A 17168-nucleotide genomic window follows, 5' to 3' on the forward strand; every position below is an offset into this window, starting at 1 on the left:
TCAGTAATAGATTTTTTTTTTTCTTTTGTTCGCATCGCTTGCAAATTCTTTAATCCAGCGAGTTTGCATGTTTGATGAGTCACCTTTCAACTGCAATTCTGCGTTGTGGAGAAGACTGTCAATGTTAATAGTACAATAAAAGCGTTAGTACATTGTCTAACTGTGTGTTTCCTTATTTTGTAAGTCTGAACTTTAATTCCACAGCATGTTGATGGCCAATAAATATCTGTGAAAGCTACTGGAGTCTCATATGTAATCAACACGCACGTCTGCCGAACACGCGCACGCACATATGTATGCACGCAAGCACGCGGCGATAATCGCAGCCGGGAACATTACAGCCCAACAGCCCTCATTTTTATTTACCGTGCGATAATTTGACTTATTGCATATCGCGGCAGGCTTAACATTTCCTCAAATAAGCGATTCATACTCCAATGCATTTTTTTCTTTCTACAACTTTTGACTGGTGCAATTTATATGCCGGATAAACCTATAGTCCGAAAGATACAGTAATTGAACCAACAACAACAACACTGTGACAATGATTCATGTCTCAAATCATTGCCATGTATCACATTTTTTATCTGTGAATGGAGAGGATGTGTGCTGTAATCTTTCCTTTTTTTTTTTTTTTTTTGAGCTAGAGGGAGAGCGAGTCATACTTTATTCATCCCATGAGTAAAATTAAATTGTCACGGCAGCAATGTTCATACATACATGATGTGCTTGTTGATAGTTTAGAAATGTCCACAAAAGCACAAACAAATTCAAAGAACAGCATCAAAAAGGAATAAACAGACATCTAAATCTAATCCAAACAAGCATAATAGAATACAAAACATTCCGGGACAAACCTCATTTTAATATTTTATCCCACAATTTTAGCACAAAAAAATGAAAACAAACGAAAAAAATGATGTGAATATGCCAAGCGTCAAAATGGAGGTTTGTAACTTGTAAGTATAAAAAAATATTGCATAACCAAAAAAAAAAGATAAAACAAGTGGTTCTTTAATAATTTAATCTCAAAAGAAATTATGTTTCTTTTGTTTTTTTTAATTTCAAGCAAAAGGCATACTCACTCCTTCGTTAGATGCACTCCACCTTTGAGGCCACTGTCAAACACACCCTTGCCTCTCCCACCAGCCAGAATCTGAGCTTTTAACACAATCTCTTTGGCATCTAAAATACAAACAACAACAGCATGTTAGGTATACATTAGGATTAGAACATTGTAGTTATTGAGTATTGTGGCTCAGGGATGAAAATATTATAAGGCAAAAACTGGGTGTTTATGTGAAGCCTTGATAGAACATAATTTATTGACTTTAAAGAGTATAGATGATTTTATTCAGTAAAAAATTAGCCTTCCCATGCATGAAATTTAACATAAAATAGACTTTTGTACATTAATGGAGTCAATATTCTCAAATTCAAGCACTTAAAAATGAAACTTGACCTTCCCTCCTATAAAATCTCAACATCCTTTGCTGTCAATTCTACCCGACAAGCTGAAAATTCACTATGCCACTCAGCTGTCTCTTCAGCATGCATCTTACAATAGCCTCATGTAAGTGGAGGTGGTACTTTTGATGAAAGATGGTTCCAGGCAAGGTTATTATTATCTTAGATGAGTTCAGCCATTGACAAGAGGCTCTGCAGGGTTGAGGGAAAAAAAGTCAACGGCTAGATGGACACCTTGACCCTGAAGGCGAGAAACGCGCTCAACCAAAGGAAGGAGAACATGAAAACACAACCCAATAAGTTACAGAGGCCCAAAGAACACATTTCCTGCAAAAAGAGTTAGAAACTAGTAGCATGTACAATAGGAATAGTGTCTTTTGGGCATGAGAAGCAGCAAGGGATGACAGCAAAAATAAATATCTTCTTCAAAAGGGTCAGGGGGGGTAAATGTAGTGAAGAATATTGCCCTTCGCCACTATTACGTGTCGTACAGCACAATAACCCGAAAAAAATGACCGGGCGGCAGTCATGGTAAATATGAAGGTGTTAAGAGCAGATTGCAGAAAGAAAATGTAAAAAGGTTCATTACCAACAAAAATCAAAATGTGCAAAAGTACTTCGTTACAGAAAAATGGTAACAAGCCTAAGTCTAACAAAAACATAACTGAACTAATGTGGTCAGCTGTCAGTAGGCATGACCCACTGGTCATCATCAGGCTGGCCGGTGGCATATCTTTATACCAGGCCACTTTTTGTTTTAATAGCTACGTTTTGTAGCGCTTTCCATTTACTTTAACTGCTACCGCTTCTCTTTTCCATTCCCTTGGCATTCTGTATGAACAGCGCTGTTTTCGTCAATGTCAGAGTTAAAATATGGTGGTGAAACACACATTTGGGGCACACAATATTATGGAAATGTGTATTTTATTTTTATCTTTTGTATACCATACTATAGGTTCTCAAAAGATTCAGGAGAAACATAGGAGTACAAAGCAAACTGATTGATTCAAGGATTTTTATTGTCTCATCAGTTCACATTTACATGTTAATGCTGAGAAAATAGAACTCAGGTCCCGTTTTGACAGCCAATATAAATGCAAGTGAGTATGGAAGAGCAAAAGTGTAAGGTGCAAAAATATAGCAAGCAAGACAGAAAACAACAAATGACAAAAAAAAAAACGTATGAATGGAAGTATAAAAATACGTAACTACTAAAAAAAAATTAGCAGTTGGCTGGTACTTAAATTTGTTGACATAGGATCATGCTGATACTTTAATTTTACTCTAAATGTGTGCTCTTAAGAGAAATTTACAAATTTGATGGTGTTCAGCTATGTTTTGAGGCTTATTGGTCTAATACCAATGGATTTGTGCTTGTACACATAACACACACAATTAAGGGTACTATTTCATAAAATGTGTTGCATTTAGAGAATTTAATTAAAGTCTGCATGTCTAGTACATCTGTAGAGTTACTAATTATTCCTTACCGTTGTGCAATGTTTATTACCATACTGGCAACAGCAGGACCAGAAAATGTAACGGAATGTGTTAAATGTTGTGAAACTCTGAGATCGGCTCATTTGAGAGCAGGAATTACTGAGGTTTTTTTTATTTTTTTTATTTTTTTATTTTTTTTTTACATTTGGCTCCTCACTCATTTGCAGTTCTGACAAAAAGGGCCCCGCAGTGATGACAGATGCAGTATAAAGTACACTTTTAAAAAACCCATAACATATTGGTTCACCTCAGTTTTAAAAAAAAAAACAATTCGCAAATTCGGTTGAAATTTTTCAGCAAGTACAACAAAAACTTCCTGGTTAAAGATCATCATTCTTGTGTCCATCAGTCCCTCTAATGAGGTGAGGTCCTCTCGCTGCCGTGCTTTGAAACAATGGTCGGACTTCTGTGACCCTTTCAGAGTTTAATATAAACACACTCACACTACGACGAAAGTCTACCACTCTTTGTTTTATTTGAAAATGTTCCCTGACAATATCCATGAAAAATATTTCACCATCACACCATCAATCATATGCATCGGTTACTTCAAGTTGTATTATGAGTGATAATTGATTTTGGCTAAAGGAACAACTACATTTTTAAATATATTTCATGTAACATTTCTCCAATTTAATTCATGCATCCATTGTTGTGTAGCTTGAAATGCATGAAAGGTACCATGGAAACAAGTATGAGCCTCCAGTTTACTTCTACTGGCACATTAATATCATGCTAATTCGATAGAAGAGGATGTGTGTCTAAAATAATTCCATGTCTCACCATCAACTTGAATAGGTTAGGGTGCGTAATGAGGAGGTGGAAACACTAAGCTGCTTACGAAAATCATCTCTATGAGAGACAGGCAGCTTTACCCCTGCAAAGCCTATTTACAGCTGTTAGGACAATTTAGAAATCCATGGCTTTTTCAAAACCATAGACATAAAAGCCAGCTAATTTATGCTGTGACATCAGGCTGGTGAACACTGTTCGTGCATGCATGTTTTCTTGATGTCCTTGTATTACTGGTGAGCCTTTTTGCATACAGTATATTGTTGACCCCTAAAAATGTGTTTATATTGTTTTTATCTGGCTCAGACACTTTAATTGTGTATCCTCAGCCTTCAGCACTGTCCCTCCTAATCAGGTAGCTGACACAATGGATGAACTGCACAACCATCTGTCTTCCTTTGTCACAGGTGAGGAACAAAAGCTGACCCTCACTGCACTCATTTAATCACCCCTATTTGAAGTAGAAAAAAAGTGTAAAGCGGCTGTCCTGTTGTTGCTTTACCTGGCTGAATCATCATTACCAGGGGGAGTTTCCCATTATTTATGTACCAAACATAAAATGGTGTCAAAAATAGCCTAAGATAACTGTAGCTCTTTAGTTTCATGAACTCCAAAGACTTCTTGTATAAAAAAACTTCTTTCAAAAATAACCATTTCGTAGAACATCATAAAGAGGACAACAGTCGCCATCTGTTACACAGTTCCACACACACGCACACAAACACCACATATAAAGCTCTAAGAGGGTGTTATCCCTCAGTACTTCTGACACTAGACTAGAAAAGGGGCTGTGTTTAAGCCAACTCAACTCAGCACTAAATGCAACTGTCAGCAATTTTCATCAGAGACACTGACTTATTTTGTGAAAGGAAATGATAAAGGTAACTTGAAAAAAGGTGCTTGAAGTGTAAAGGTGCAAAAGGCAACTTCATTGGGGACAGTAGTAATAAAAAAAGTAAGCACCTTTGAAGCCTTGTTACTTAAAATCAGCAAGGAAAGGCAAGGCAAATGTATTTGTATCGCACAATTGTGTACAAAGTGCTTTACTTCACATGAAGATCATAAAAATCATATCAAATCAAAAAGAAAAGCAAACAAAGACAATCAAAACACTAAATAAATTTATACATAAAAATTAAACATTTAAAAGAAATAATTATTATTATTGAAATAAGAAATAAAACAGAAAATTAGTACAAAGCAAATAGCTTGAAATTTGAAATATATCGACAATTTAGGATGTGCTGTGATAAACAAAAGCGTTTTCAGCCCTGATTTAAAGGAGCTAACAGTTTGAGCATACTTCAGACCTTCAGGTAATTTGTTCTAAAGGTGAGGAGCATAATAACAAAATGCTTCCTCACCAGCTTGGTTCTTGTTCTTGGAACATACAAGAGACCGGTTCCAGACAACCTTAAGGGTCTAGATGTTTCATAGGGATCCAACAAATCAAGAATGTATTTTGGTCCAAGGCCATTAAGTGTTTTGTAGACGAGTAGTTGTATTTTATAGTCCATCATTTGACTTACTGGAAGCCAGTGTAACCATTTCAAAACAGGTGTAAAGTGGTCCAGTTTCCTTGTATTTGTAAGGACTCTGGCCGCAGCATTCTGTACTAGTTGCAGCTTTCTGACTGATTTTTTATCAAGACCTGTTAATATACTGTTCCAATAGTCAAATCTACTAGGCCCTGGACAGGACAGGACCCCCAACCCGAAGGGGGTGACACCCCACCGACCCACCGGCGCCCAGTCGGCGATCTGTGCCGGCGCCCAAGGAGGATGCCCAGCTAAAAAACAAAGACCGGAGCCCCAACCCACCAACTCCCGCAACAGACAGCCCAGACGAATATGGAAACCCATCCTGGGAGTACCACCATATGGAAAAGTGTGGGTCCCACCTACCGTCCTATTACTGTTGCTGCCAGTTCCCTGACTGGCAGCCACTACACAGCATCCTAATGGGATTGTGTGGGAAGGGTAGTGCAGTGTATTTTTCAAATCTTGCAATTCTGCAAAGTCACTAAAACATTCAATCAGGTCAAATTATTGTACTAGTATTTAATCAATGATTTACAATGATTAGGGTTGTGGTGTTGGTGGTAGTGGGGGGCAGTAGCTACCTATTAAATAAAGGGGACTTGCCATTTTTATCATAGATTTTGAATGCTTCAGAGGGTTTGAAAAAAAAAGTGGTGAAAGTGGAGCTGGAATTCAATTGTATACTAAAAAAGTTCAAAAGTTCACACCGTTTGTATCTCATGTGTACTTTGGTAATGGTTCTGGGCAATTAACTTCTGACAGACAGACAGAAGGCTAAAACTGTCCCTGTTGTCTTCGTGTCCCTGTAGGGCATACATTACAAAAGCTTTGATTTCTTGACAGCGTCACGCAAGCGTCTCCCAGTATGGGTCCAAAAAAATTAAAACAATGAACCATTATTGACTGAGTCAACCATCTGCCAAAAATGTTAATACTCCCCCTTTGGACTTGATGAAGTGCCATTAAAGTCAATAGGAGTCAATGAATCTATCTAAAGTATTTTACTTTTTACCTTGTATTTTATTTACATCAGTTATACAAAGATTTTTCAAGGTTAATGCATTGTATGTTTTTCTTTTAACACCTTGGGCCCCGACCACATTCAGATCTTGTGTCAAAATGTTGGTTGAAAAGTTCCCTGAAAATAAACATTAATCATAGACATGAATATAAATTAATAACAATAAATAGTTCTCAGCGGAGTAATGCATGGGGTTTACACATTTGTCATACAGTCAAAAGATTGAATTTCAGTATGGCGATTGCATGCTCTCAACATGTTTCTTGGTTTTCTATAGGGACAAATTCCTCACTAATAACTTGAATGTTAGATTCACTGATAATTACGTGCGTATGTGGTCTAGTTATTAGTGGCATAAAAAGAAGTGGAAAATGGATGGATGCTTTTATCTGTGATGATAACTCATTCAAGCATGGAGGAAAAAAAAGCTAAAATGACACGGAAATCAGCCAAAGGAGGGATTGAGAGTCGTTCTAGCTGGAGGCCACCTGGGGTGTTTGGGGTGCTGTTGTTGTGTAGCAAAAGTGCTAAACATTTTTACAGTGTTAGACGACATTATAAGCAGATTTTTTAATATGCTTTCTCTTAAAGAGGCACTAAAGTACTGTAATTTTTTTTAACCATTTCATGCATAAGATTCAGGGCCAAAATGGGAGTGTGCCTTGGTTAAAGTGTGTCATCTGTGTAGTTGTTTCTTTTTTGATTGCAATTGTGTTTGCAAGTGAACTTATTGTGCAAATGGTAAGTTTTGAAATTTGTTGTGGTGTGACATCATACTAGGCATGTGCCGGTATGAGATTTTCACGGTACGATAACCGTGAGCAAAAATACCGCGGTTTCACGGTATCACGGTATTGCAATTATAGCTCCAAAATTTTGAGATGTATGGGTTTAAAAAAAAAAAAAAAATCCATTGAACAGGATTTTTTCAAAACATATTTGCAAATTGGAACATGAATTTAATGTGAAAATAAATAAATTAACAAAAAATAACAAATATTATATAAAATTAAAATAAATAGAACCTAGACTATACACCCTACCCACGTGACGTCACAACTCCTTCCTCCTGACTGGTGCCGCCCAATTGTCCGTCAACACATCATGTTTCCCTGTTACAGCTACGTACATTCCTCCTATTTACGACGTGTTTTTCTGCTCGTTAACATTAATAATCAAAATGGTGAAGGCGTGTGTGGCGGTCGGTTGAAATAACAGAGAAGATAGACGGAGAAGACGGAGAGACTTGAAGTTCTACCGGATTCCGAGAGACCCGGAGAGAAGAGAGCGAGATGGGCTGCTGCAATTCGACGAGAAAACTGGGCTCCAAACGATTACCACAGATTATGTAGTAGTCATTTTATATCTGGTAAGATGCATTTAATATATATTTAGAGGGTTTTGGGCTGACAACCACAATTAAGATCATTGCTAGGCTAATCGCCGACAACATACACGTATGTATGTAGTGAGAGTGCTATCGCTAAACCATATAAACATTAAAAGCCCTAACTCTATTGACAAACGACATGAAATACATTAGACTTGACAGTGGATGTTAGCAATAACAAAAGATTTTGAATTGAAAATTTCGTAACTCACCTTTCCAAGCACAAGATAGATTCCTGCCGAATTTTCGTGGACGGGGACCTGTTTCACCCAACCAGCAACGAAGTATTTATAAGCCTCCAAGCTCTTAAAGTTTTTCAAACTTTCGTGAGAATAGGCTGATTTTGTGTGGACAAGATAGTTGTACAGTTCAGGGTAGCTAGCAGATGTCAGGCAAATACGGCGGAGACAGCGGGTCGAAAAACATCGATTTAGGCATCAAATATGGATCTGGCGAATGGATAAACTGAAGCTTTTCCTAATAACGCCTTTTATGCAACGCATCAAGTGAGTTTACGGCATCCGAAAGCACCGGGTCTTCCATGAAATGCATTATAAATTGCTCGATCAATTGAGAACATTGATAATACAGACACAAAATGACGGACAAGTGGGCGGAACCATACAGCGAGCACGTGATTTTGTGACGTCGGTGGGTAGGGTCTATACCCACAGCCACAGTTCAAGTTGCTCAATATTAGAGTAAGAACAAAATAATTGCTATAAAAAGTAAAAACACTTCTAAATAAAATTAAAAATATATACTGTATGACTTTTTTTTGAGGGGGGAAGCTCAAGTGAAGTTTCGCCATTTTCAGCCACTGTGTCAACTCTAATCTACATGATGCCATGCCTTTGTGTTAAAAAGAACAAAGAATTCATAAGTTAATAAGTTAGTTAAAAATGTATAAGTTAGTTTTATAAATTAGTTAAAATGTAAATATTGTTGAGGAAAGGTTTCATCTAAAAAAAAAAAAAAAAAAAAGTGAGGAGTGAGACCTCCTCTCTCAATTAGCGATCTCTGACGCGATTCTTTTTCTTTCCCCCCTTCATTCTAGCTTTTCTCTCACTCAGCGGCTGTGAGACATAAAAGCTGCTCTCCCAGTTTAGCCTAGGCTAACATTCGGCTTTGTAAGTTTTAGTTAGTTTGTATATTGAATTTGAAAGGAAAATGTGTGTTTTGTTTTTGGCGAACTTTTTAATGGTGCTACTGCTATCCTGTTGAACCTAATCACACGTGGAAAAATACAATTGTACAACGTTTTAAATGTATTTATTTGTATATTTCACCACGATTTGAGAGCTCAATAAATTGAAGAAAAGTACGCCTTGTGTTTGGAGGATTTGTTTTTGGGTTTGCTGGCTGTTTAGTGACACGGCAACAAACAGGAAGGGGTGAGCGGTGCCGCACCAAGCCACTTCGGCTGCATTTTGGCACATGAAAAATAGCGAATACCGTACTAAGGTATGACGGAAAATTTTAGTGGTTTTGAAACCGCGACGTTTTCACACCACGGTAAACCGTGAAACCGGTAACCGGCACATGTCTACATCATACCATGCCTTATTATGCAAGTACCTGCCCTCTTCATTCTTCCACCATGCCCAGAAATATCAGGAGTGCTGAGCACTGAGAAAATCTGGTGGTTGCCACTTCCTGGTTCCCAAATGAGCCCCATCAAGCATACAGGATATACCATATTTTACGGACGATAAGTCGCACCTGAGTATAAGTCGTACCAGCCATTAAATGCCCAATGAAGAGGGAAAAAAACATATGTAAGTCGCACCGGAGTATAAGTCGCATTTTTGGGGGAAATTTACTTGATAAAATCCTACACATAGAACAGATACGTGATCTTAAAAGGCAGTTCAAAATCAAAATACTAAAGAAAACAAGCTGAATAAGTGTAAAGTATAATAATGTTACATGATGCATGAACAACGAAATGCGAATGTACTGTCCTCACCAGGACGCTACGACTTGGTCCTGGCTATACAGCGAGCTAAACTCCCAAATGACAAAGCTGGACGTCAGCAAGTCAGCATATTATACTGATGTCCAGTATAATTTGCTGACTTTATTTTAGCCGTCGTTATGACACCATCATTTGAAGAGTGAAACTAAAAATAGAAATAATACAAATCCATTTCGTCCTCAATACCAAACAGGTTCGCATCAACTAAAATAAATGACAATTAGCAATGACACAAACGGTTAGCATGCAATCGCTAGCATTAGCACATCGTTCAAACAACCACCCAACTGGCTCTAAGTGTCCGATCACGAGTGCAAAACACACAACAACAACAGAAAATATATTTTACAAGCATAAAACAATGAACGTAGGTTCGCAACCGTCTCTCTCTCTCTCTCTCTCTCTCTTTTTTTCACCGCTTGACATGGCACTTTACTCAGCTTGTACGCCGATAAAAGCCAGTCTCCACTCCTGCTTCTCGATCAACTTTTTCCCAGCGACATCTATGGAGGTAGATTTGTGTCTTTATTGTTCAATTAAAAAAAATTGCTTCAATCAAAATAATATATTTTCAATCGAAGAAATTTGGTCTAAATGCAAAACTACATTACTTCAATCGAAAAAGTTGTTTCAATCAAAAAAAAAAAAAAATTCAATCAAAGAAAAATAGTTTTCAAATACATTTTTTTTTGTTTCAAATTTATTTTTGCATTCAAACACATTTTTTGATTGAAGTGACTTTTTCTTCGATTGAAAATATATATTTTGATTGAAGCAACTTTTTTTTTTTTTTTGGTTGAAGCAACTTTTTTTTTTTATTGAAGAATTAAGACACAAATCTACCTCCATAGACATCCAGCCTTGGCCACTGTTTGCTGTCTTGCTGGCCGAGGTGCAGTTTGCTTGACTGGTTTGCCGACAAAAGTCGGCAAATCAGTCAAGCAAAGTGCAAACCATTTTTTTTTTCCTGTTTCTTTTGTGTCACCTTCGGACGTCTGCAATATGACCTCAAGCCTTGAAGCGCTATGTGAGTTGCCTGGCACAGCCAGACTGTTCTCCCTTTATTTTTCAAACACAGTGAGAATAGTCTGGAAACCAGCCCATTAACGGCCTCTCAAGCATGGACAAAATCAACCGTCCAATCAGATTCGTTTGTTTGCGTAACGTGTTCTTAACGAGCAACGTCACTCTTCCACGTCGGAAGTCGTCTCCACAACAACACAAATGGCGAACAGGAGAGCCAAGAATATGTTCCAATCCATGGTAAATTCAGTTTTAAATTACCAAAAACACATCAACACGAGTCATTGACAACAGTCTGTCTAGCGCGAGCCATGTTGAATAAACTCCGCTCTCCTTGTATGTTTACTTCCGCGCGCAAGTCCCTCGTCCTGCCCTCGTTGCTTTACTAACGTCACGTCTGCTCGTCGCTGATTGGTCCACTCCGCTGTCTGTTTGGTGTGGCTTGCCCCGCCCTGGAAATTGTATCCGCTGAATGGTGGCCAGACTCAATAGATGGAACAGCGGTCAGTCTGGTGTACCAGGCTACTATGTGAGTGTATTGGTGTCAACTGAGTCAGTGTTTTATTTAAGTGGGAATAAGCAATATCTAAGCACTTTGTAACCAGGAAGTCTCAGCCAATGGTTGACCACAGACTGATATACGCCTAAGTACGCATGGGCGCAAGGAGCCCAACTGAAGCGGGAGGGTCAAATGCATGAATATTAATTTATTTATATAACTGTGAAACAGTGAAGCTTGGTATTATTGAAGAACAATTGTAGGCAGTGTCTCCATGATGTGTCAAAGTCACAATACCTACAAGCTTCCCATCGGCACACCCACTCCATTAATGGCCATTCACAGCAAAGTGTTGGAATTTAAATAATGAATATACAAATTAAATCCAGTCAGCTGTGTATAAATGACAATTCGAATTTCTGCAGAAGAGCCCAAAAAGAACCAACTAAAATAGCTTGAAATTACATTCTGGGCACTTTCAACGCAAATTATTGTGCAAAACTGGTAAAATGTCATCCAATATCAAAAATAATGTAAAGAAACAAAAATATCACTTGGCAGCCCTTATAACTTTCTTAGTTCTTACGATGGTAAAATAAAAAGTATTTGTTTGGAAACGCTTACTTTTCAAGTCCAGAGTTTTGTTTTTTTGAAAGTGTTGTATTCAGGTGTAAGTATTGGCACCACAAATTGTTCTGATACTGAAACTCCCCTGACCTCACACCTGGTGATTTATTTTTTTTCTCTGTGTTTATATCAAAAGCAAGGTGCATGCCACTGAGCCCTGTGACCCATCACAGCTTGAGGAAACAAATCTACACTGCTTGCAGAGAAATCAGAGGAAAGATGCTGCAAAATGTCTGGAAAGCCTGCATCCGTAGGTGGCTGAAGAGTGTCTAGAGGCGACGTCTTTGAAACACGACAGCAAATTTATTGGATACAACTTCAATGACCCATTGCTGATGCTAAAAATAGCAATGCTATTATTTAAATTATATATATATATAAATATATATATAATTACGAACTTTTCAGACACGGTGTGTATACACATATTTTAAAAAAAAATCAGTAAAATGTATTTGAAAACTATGCTGTCACCTTTCAGCATGTATGGCTTCAGCATGCAGGAATAACGATCCAAATTACAACCCATGGTTTAAAATATACAGAAGAAAAATGCAAACAAAAGCCATGTGATGTGTGAAAAACTGAATATGAGAGGCCGTTACAAAAATTACTTCGGTTGAGTGGCATGATGAAAAAACAAGACGGCACACTCATCAAGTTAAAAAAAAAAAAAAAACAACAAAAAACAAGCTGCAATGCATTAGTGGAAAATTTGTAAGACACGATTAATCTTGATAAAACTTCATCTGTGATTACGCACAACAGTTCACATCTTGTACTAGGGGCAACAGAGCAATGCAATATAAATAATAATGCTAGCATACAATATGATTTCACTGTGTTCAGCAATAAGATTACAGGGTATTTCAAGCCACATTGTTTTAAAAATAATGTGTATGTAGCAATGTCATAAAATACTTATCTTTATTCAAGTGACACACAAACACTGCGTATTTTTTCCTGTCCTGAGGAAAAATTATAAATAAATGAATGCAATATTTATCTCGATTGTGAGAGAATATTTTGAGGGGACAGAGGATATCATTTGTCAAAAGACTTCAACATAGTACAGCAATAATTGAGTCATGCCCCCAGTTCACACATTAGACGATGAAGCCTTAAAGGGAATCTCGGAGTTAATGACTTGTAGGCTCTAACAAGTGACAATTGTTTTTTACTAAAATATGTAATTAGAAATGCATAAAATATTGCCATTGACTTAAAAAGCAATAATATTTTGTACATGTATAGACCTACTGAGGGCGCCATACTTTATGCGCGCAATGGATGGTCGGGGTGATGATGTAGTCATCTGTCACTAGACAAACAATACCGGTGTTCTGCAATTCCTTTCTACGTGTGGAGACCTCCAACACATGCGCGTGAGTACTTACTATTTGTGTTTTTATGGAGTCTTTTATTACCTTTTAATTGCCTCAAAATACTATTTTGCATGTGTTTCCAGCTCATACTTTTAGGCATTGTGTTTTCTTGTCGTAGCTTTAAAACAGATTGTTGATCTGTTAGTACATTAGTCCCGAAGCGTATTTAAACCACCCTTATTTGATATTAATATAAATATTTTCTTAAGGCATCTTTGGTAAGTTCTGTCCTTATGCATCTAAACAAAACAAGCTGAAAGTGCACGGTAGTACTTTGGGTGTCAAATTCGCCTCTTTTAGGACGTTTCGCCAGTGTAGCACATTTTGGCAGAACACCGGTTTTCTCCTACTCTCATCTTGTCTCATCCCGTCTTTCCTGTTTATTTTGCTTTTGCTGGTTGTTTTGTGAAATATCGGCAGTGCTGTCAGGCTCATGAATGTTTCTCTCAGGTTCAAATTGAAGGGGCAGAACAGATGATATGTTTATGTCGCTAGAGTCATACTCTGGAAGCCCGGCAGCGTAACCTACTGATGTCACCGCCCTGCGACATCAACAACAATGGCGACCTACTAGGTAAACTAATTTTACAAACTGTATAAAAACGAAAACATCAAGAGGGATTTTAATATCAAATTATTTTCACTTATAATAATATGTTTATCTTTTAAGAACTTCAAGTCTTTCTATCCGTGGTTCCCTTTAATAAGCTCGCTTTTAAAGAAAAATGTTTGGATTTTTTCATAGACATTTAAAGGTATACATTTTATCTTGTGATGATTTAGAATGTGCTGATTATGTACTAATATAAACTAACATTTAATAAACATGTACATATGGTGCAGATGTAAACATTATGATAATATTGCAACCATAGTGCTAGCGTCATTTGGAATTACAGACATACACAACAAATGTGTGTCTACTACTTACCGAGTCTCTTTGCAGCCTCCAAAGCCTCAGAGGCAGTGTCAGCTACAAAGAAGCGTTGGACAGCCACACCGCACTCTTGCATCAACTTTTTGCTCTGGTACTCTTGAAGATTCAGCCATCTTTTAGGACTTAACCAGTTGTACTGAAGATGATAAAGGAGAGCAAGGTGTCAGAATGAGACCACTTAATTTTTAGGCCAAATATAGATACAATTTAGCATATTAAATCTCAAATCCACACACTCTAATGAGAACATTTCCTTTCTGCTGTGCTACATGTCTTAATTATACTGAGAATTGCACAGATGACATATTCACTCCATTCCCTAACTTTTTCCTTGTCTGCTTCCTCCAAACACCTATTGTTCTTCTTTTCTCGTAATGAGGCGTTAAGCCAGGTTGAGCACCAGGACAGCTCTTGAGATATTTGCACTATCAGCAGACACAGGCCCTGTCAGCTCCAGCTGCTGTTGCTATTAAAAAGAGATTGAATTTTAAATGTGATGGGCAGACAAAGGCGTCTCAGAATTTAGATTCCCTGCAGTGGTGCTGAGCATAGAGAGAAACAAGGATTATAAGGTAAATTCAGGTAAATTTGTAAGTGACCACTGTAAATTGTTCATCAGTAGCAATCAACCTTACATTAGAATTTCCCTAGATTAATATTTCTTAATCTGCGATTGGATGGCAACCAGTTGAGCGTGTAATCCACCTCCTGCCCGTAGTCAGATGGGATATAGTCTAAGTACTCCCACAACCCTTCTAGGGCAAAACAGTACAGATAGTGAATGGATAACATTTCTTAATGGACTACATGGGGTTGAAAAAATTATCGGTGTAAACTTTTTTTTGTAGAATCAGTTTCAAACTTTATTAGTTTTCTTAGTCTGAATTCTGAACATGTCCATGTTTTTCTCAGGCAAGACCAGAACTGGCTGAGCTACACTCAGTATACCCTGCTGTGGCGAAAACTCACCCTGAAAGAGTGGAAGAAGTTGTTTGAAGGTCGCTCTTTAGCTTTTAGCCAACAAACACGAACACCCGTGTTTGTATTTTCACCAGAAGTTAGACAAGGATGCAGTGGAGACAAAAGAGACATTCTTTGGTATGCTACAAGTTTTAAATGTCACATCATGACGATTAAGAATTCGCTTCACTTATGGAACTATTGAACCTTTGTCAAATAATAATTGTTTTTCACCGTTATATTTCCCAACAGACATCACATTTGGCTGTGGCAATAATTCTTAGACATAAATAAACAGCCGAAAACAAAAAACGGTTTATCTAACCTACGTATTTTGCGGACTATAATTTGCACCTGAGTATAAGTCGCACCAGCCATAAAATGCCCAAAGAAGAGGAAAAAAAACATATATAAGTCGCACCAGTGTATGAGTCGCATTTTGGGGGGAATAATTAGCTGCTATCACTGCAATGACACAAACGGTTAGCATGCGTTCACTAGCATTAGCACATCGTTCAAACAATCACACAACTGGCTATAAGTGTCCGATCGCGGGTGGAGAACACACAACAACAACAGGAAAGATGATACACACAGGCGTTGCCTTTGTAGAGATACAGTATTTTACAAGCATAAACAATGCACGTAAGTTCGCAGCCGTGTTTCTCTCTCTCTCTCTCGCCCACTTGCTCAGACGCTGCGTAGCTGTCCATCTTCTTCTGGCGTGAGCGCTCTTCTTTGCGTAAACAAATGCGAGTGCGCCCCCACTTGGGCGTGAAAGCGCCACAAACCAAAAGCATGCATTTCAAGATAAAAAAGTCAATAATACAATTGAACACACATTGCCAGAGGCAGAACGCGAACGTGGCCATAGCTATTAAGAGTTATTGAGATAACTTTGGCACAAAAAACATGCTAACAAGTTTACCAAACCATCAGTGTCACTCCAAAACACCAAAATATCATGTGAAATGATATCATAATGTGTTAATAATTTCACACTTAAGTCGCTCCTGAGTATAAGTCGCACCCCCAGCAAAACTATGAAAAAAACTGCGACTTATAGTCAGAAAAATACGGTACTGTCTTTTCGAGTTTTATTGTACTTATGGACACTGCTTCCTAATCTTTTGTAACACTTTGGGGATGGTCTTTGACAAAAGGTTCGATACTGGAGTGGTTAGATGAAATTGGTGTGGAGGAGTTTTAATCAACTTCACAAAGGGAACAATTTTCTGGGTAAAGGTAGATTAGGTCAAACAATTTAAATAATTCATTTGTTTTCCTAAACAATATAGCATTACATGAAGGAATAAAAAACAAACCAGCATGTAGAGGAGAGAGGTTAGAGTATTATCCACTGGGCCAGGTGATCCAATAATTTGAAGACATCATGTAATTTTCAAATGACCCTAATCAGAGTAAGCAAGGACTTTTTCCACTAAATTTTAAATGTCATTTAGAAACAAAACAAGCCTGAGGTACAAACACAAATGTGACCAAGCTGTACTGCAATGTTTTGGGGAAAAAAATGGATGAATGATAGTTTTATATTGCAGAATGAATATTTTCTGTTTTGTTCAATGGCTTACAAAAAAAAAAAAAAAAAAAAAAAAAAAAAAAGTGTTGAACACTAAATTTTAAAAGTTCAGGCCACTTGCGATCCATGGTTTGCCCCCCAAAAAATGAAATTACCTGCATTGGATGAACAAGAATACTGGTATATTTACTATTTTATACTGAATATGTAAACTGACCGTCTGCCTTGTTAACAAGGCATGGACAGATGGCAAAATCCTTTTTATGAGCGGCAATGCCTCTCATTTTGTCACCATTACAGCTGTGCAAAGACAGATTAAACGCAGCTTCAGCATGATTGTCCATCAGCACTGCACAGGATATATCGCTTGTAGAACTAGATTCGAACATTATTGCCTCATCAATTACCTTACCTTATTAAAACCGAATTATAGTTGGTGTTCAGCAATGAGACCATAAGAACAATGTCTCGATCCTTTAACATCTGTGAGAAAAAAATTCACAAAGTC

General features: G+C 37.6%; 1 protein-coding gene and 1 long non-coding RNA gene across 5 annotated transcripts in view; one reads left to right on the forward strand and one right to left on the reverse strand.

The window, feature by feature from the left end:
* Positions 1-17168, reverse strand: part of suclg2 (succinate-CoA ligase GDP-forming subunit beta) — a 130634-nt gene that overhangs the window by 89405 nt on the left and 24061 nt on the right. For all 4 annotated transcript variants that reach the window (XR_009064358.1, XM_057845423.1, XM_057845422.1 and 1 more), the window contains exons 2-3: positions 14155-14296; positions 1086-1185 (exon numbers count right to left, since the gene is read on the reverse strand). Coding sequence is in view for 3 of the 4 variants with exons in the window: in XM_057845423.1 (XP_057701406.1) it covers positions 1086-1185; positions 14155-14296 (242 nt within the window). In the remaining variant the exon portion in view is untranslated. The remainder of the gene's footprint in view (positions 1-1085; positions 1186-14154; positions 14297-17168) is intronic.
* Positions 3878-6232, forward strand: LOC130921472 (uncharacterized). The gene is made up of 3 exons (XR_009064360.1): positions 3878-3995; positions 4089-4166; positions 5434-6232. It is a non-coding gene; the product is annotated as an uncharacterized LOC130921472 (long non-coding RNA).

Source organism: Corythoichthys intestinalis, chromosome 9, assembly GCF_030265065.1.
Source record: "Corythoichthys intestinalis isolate RoL2023-P3 chromosome 9, ASM3026506v1, whole genome shotgun sequence".
Lineage (NCBI taxonomy): Eukaryota > Metazoa > Chordata > Actinopteri > Syngnathiformes > Syngnathidae > Corythoichthys > Corythoichthys intestinalis.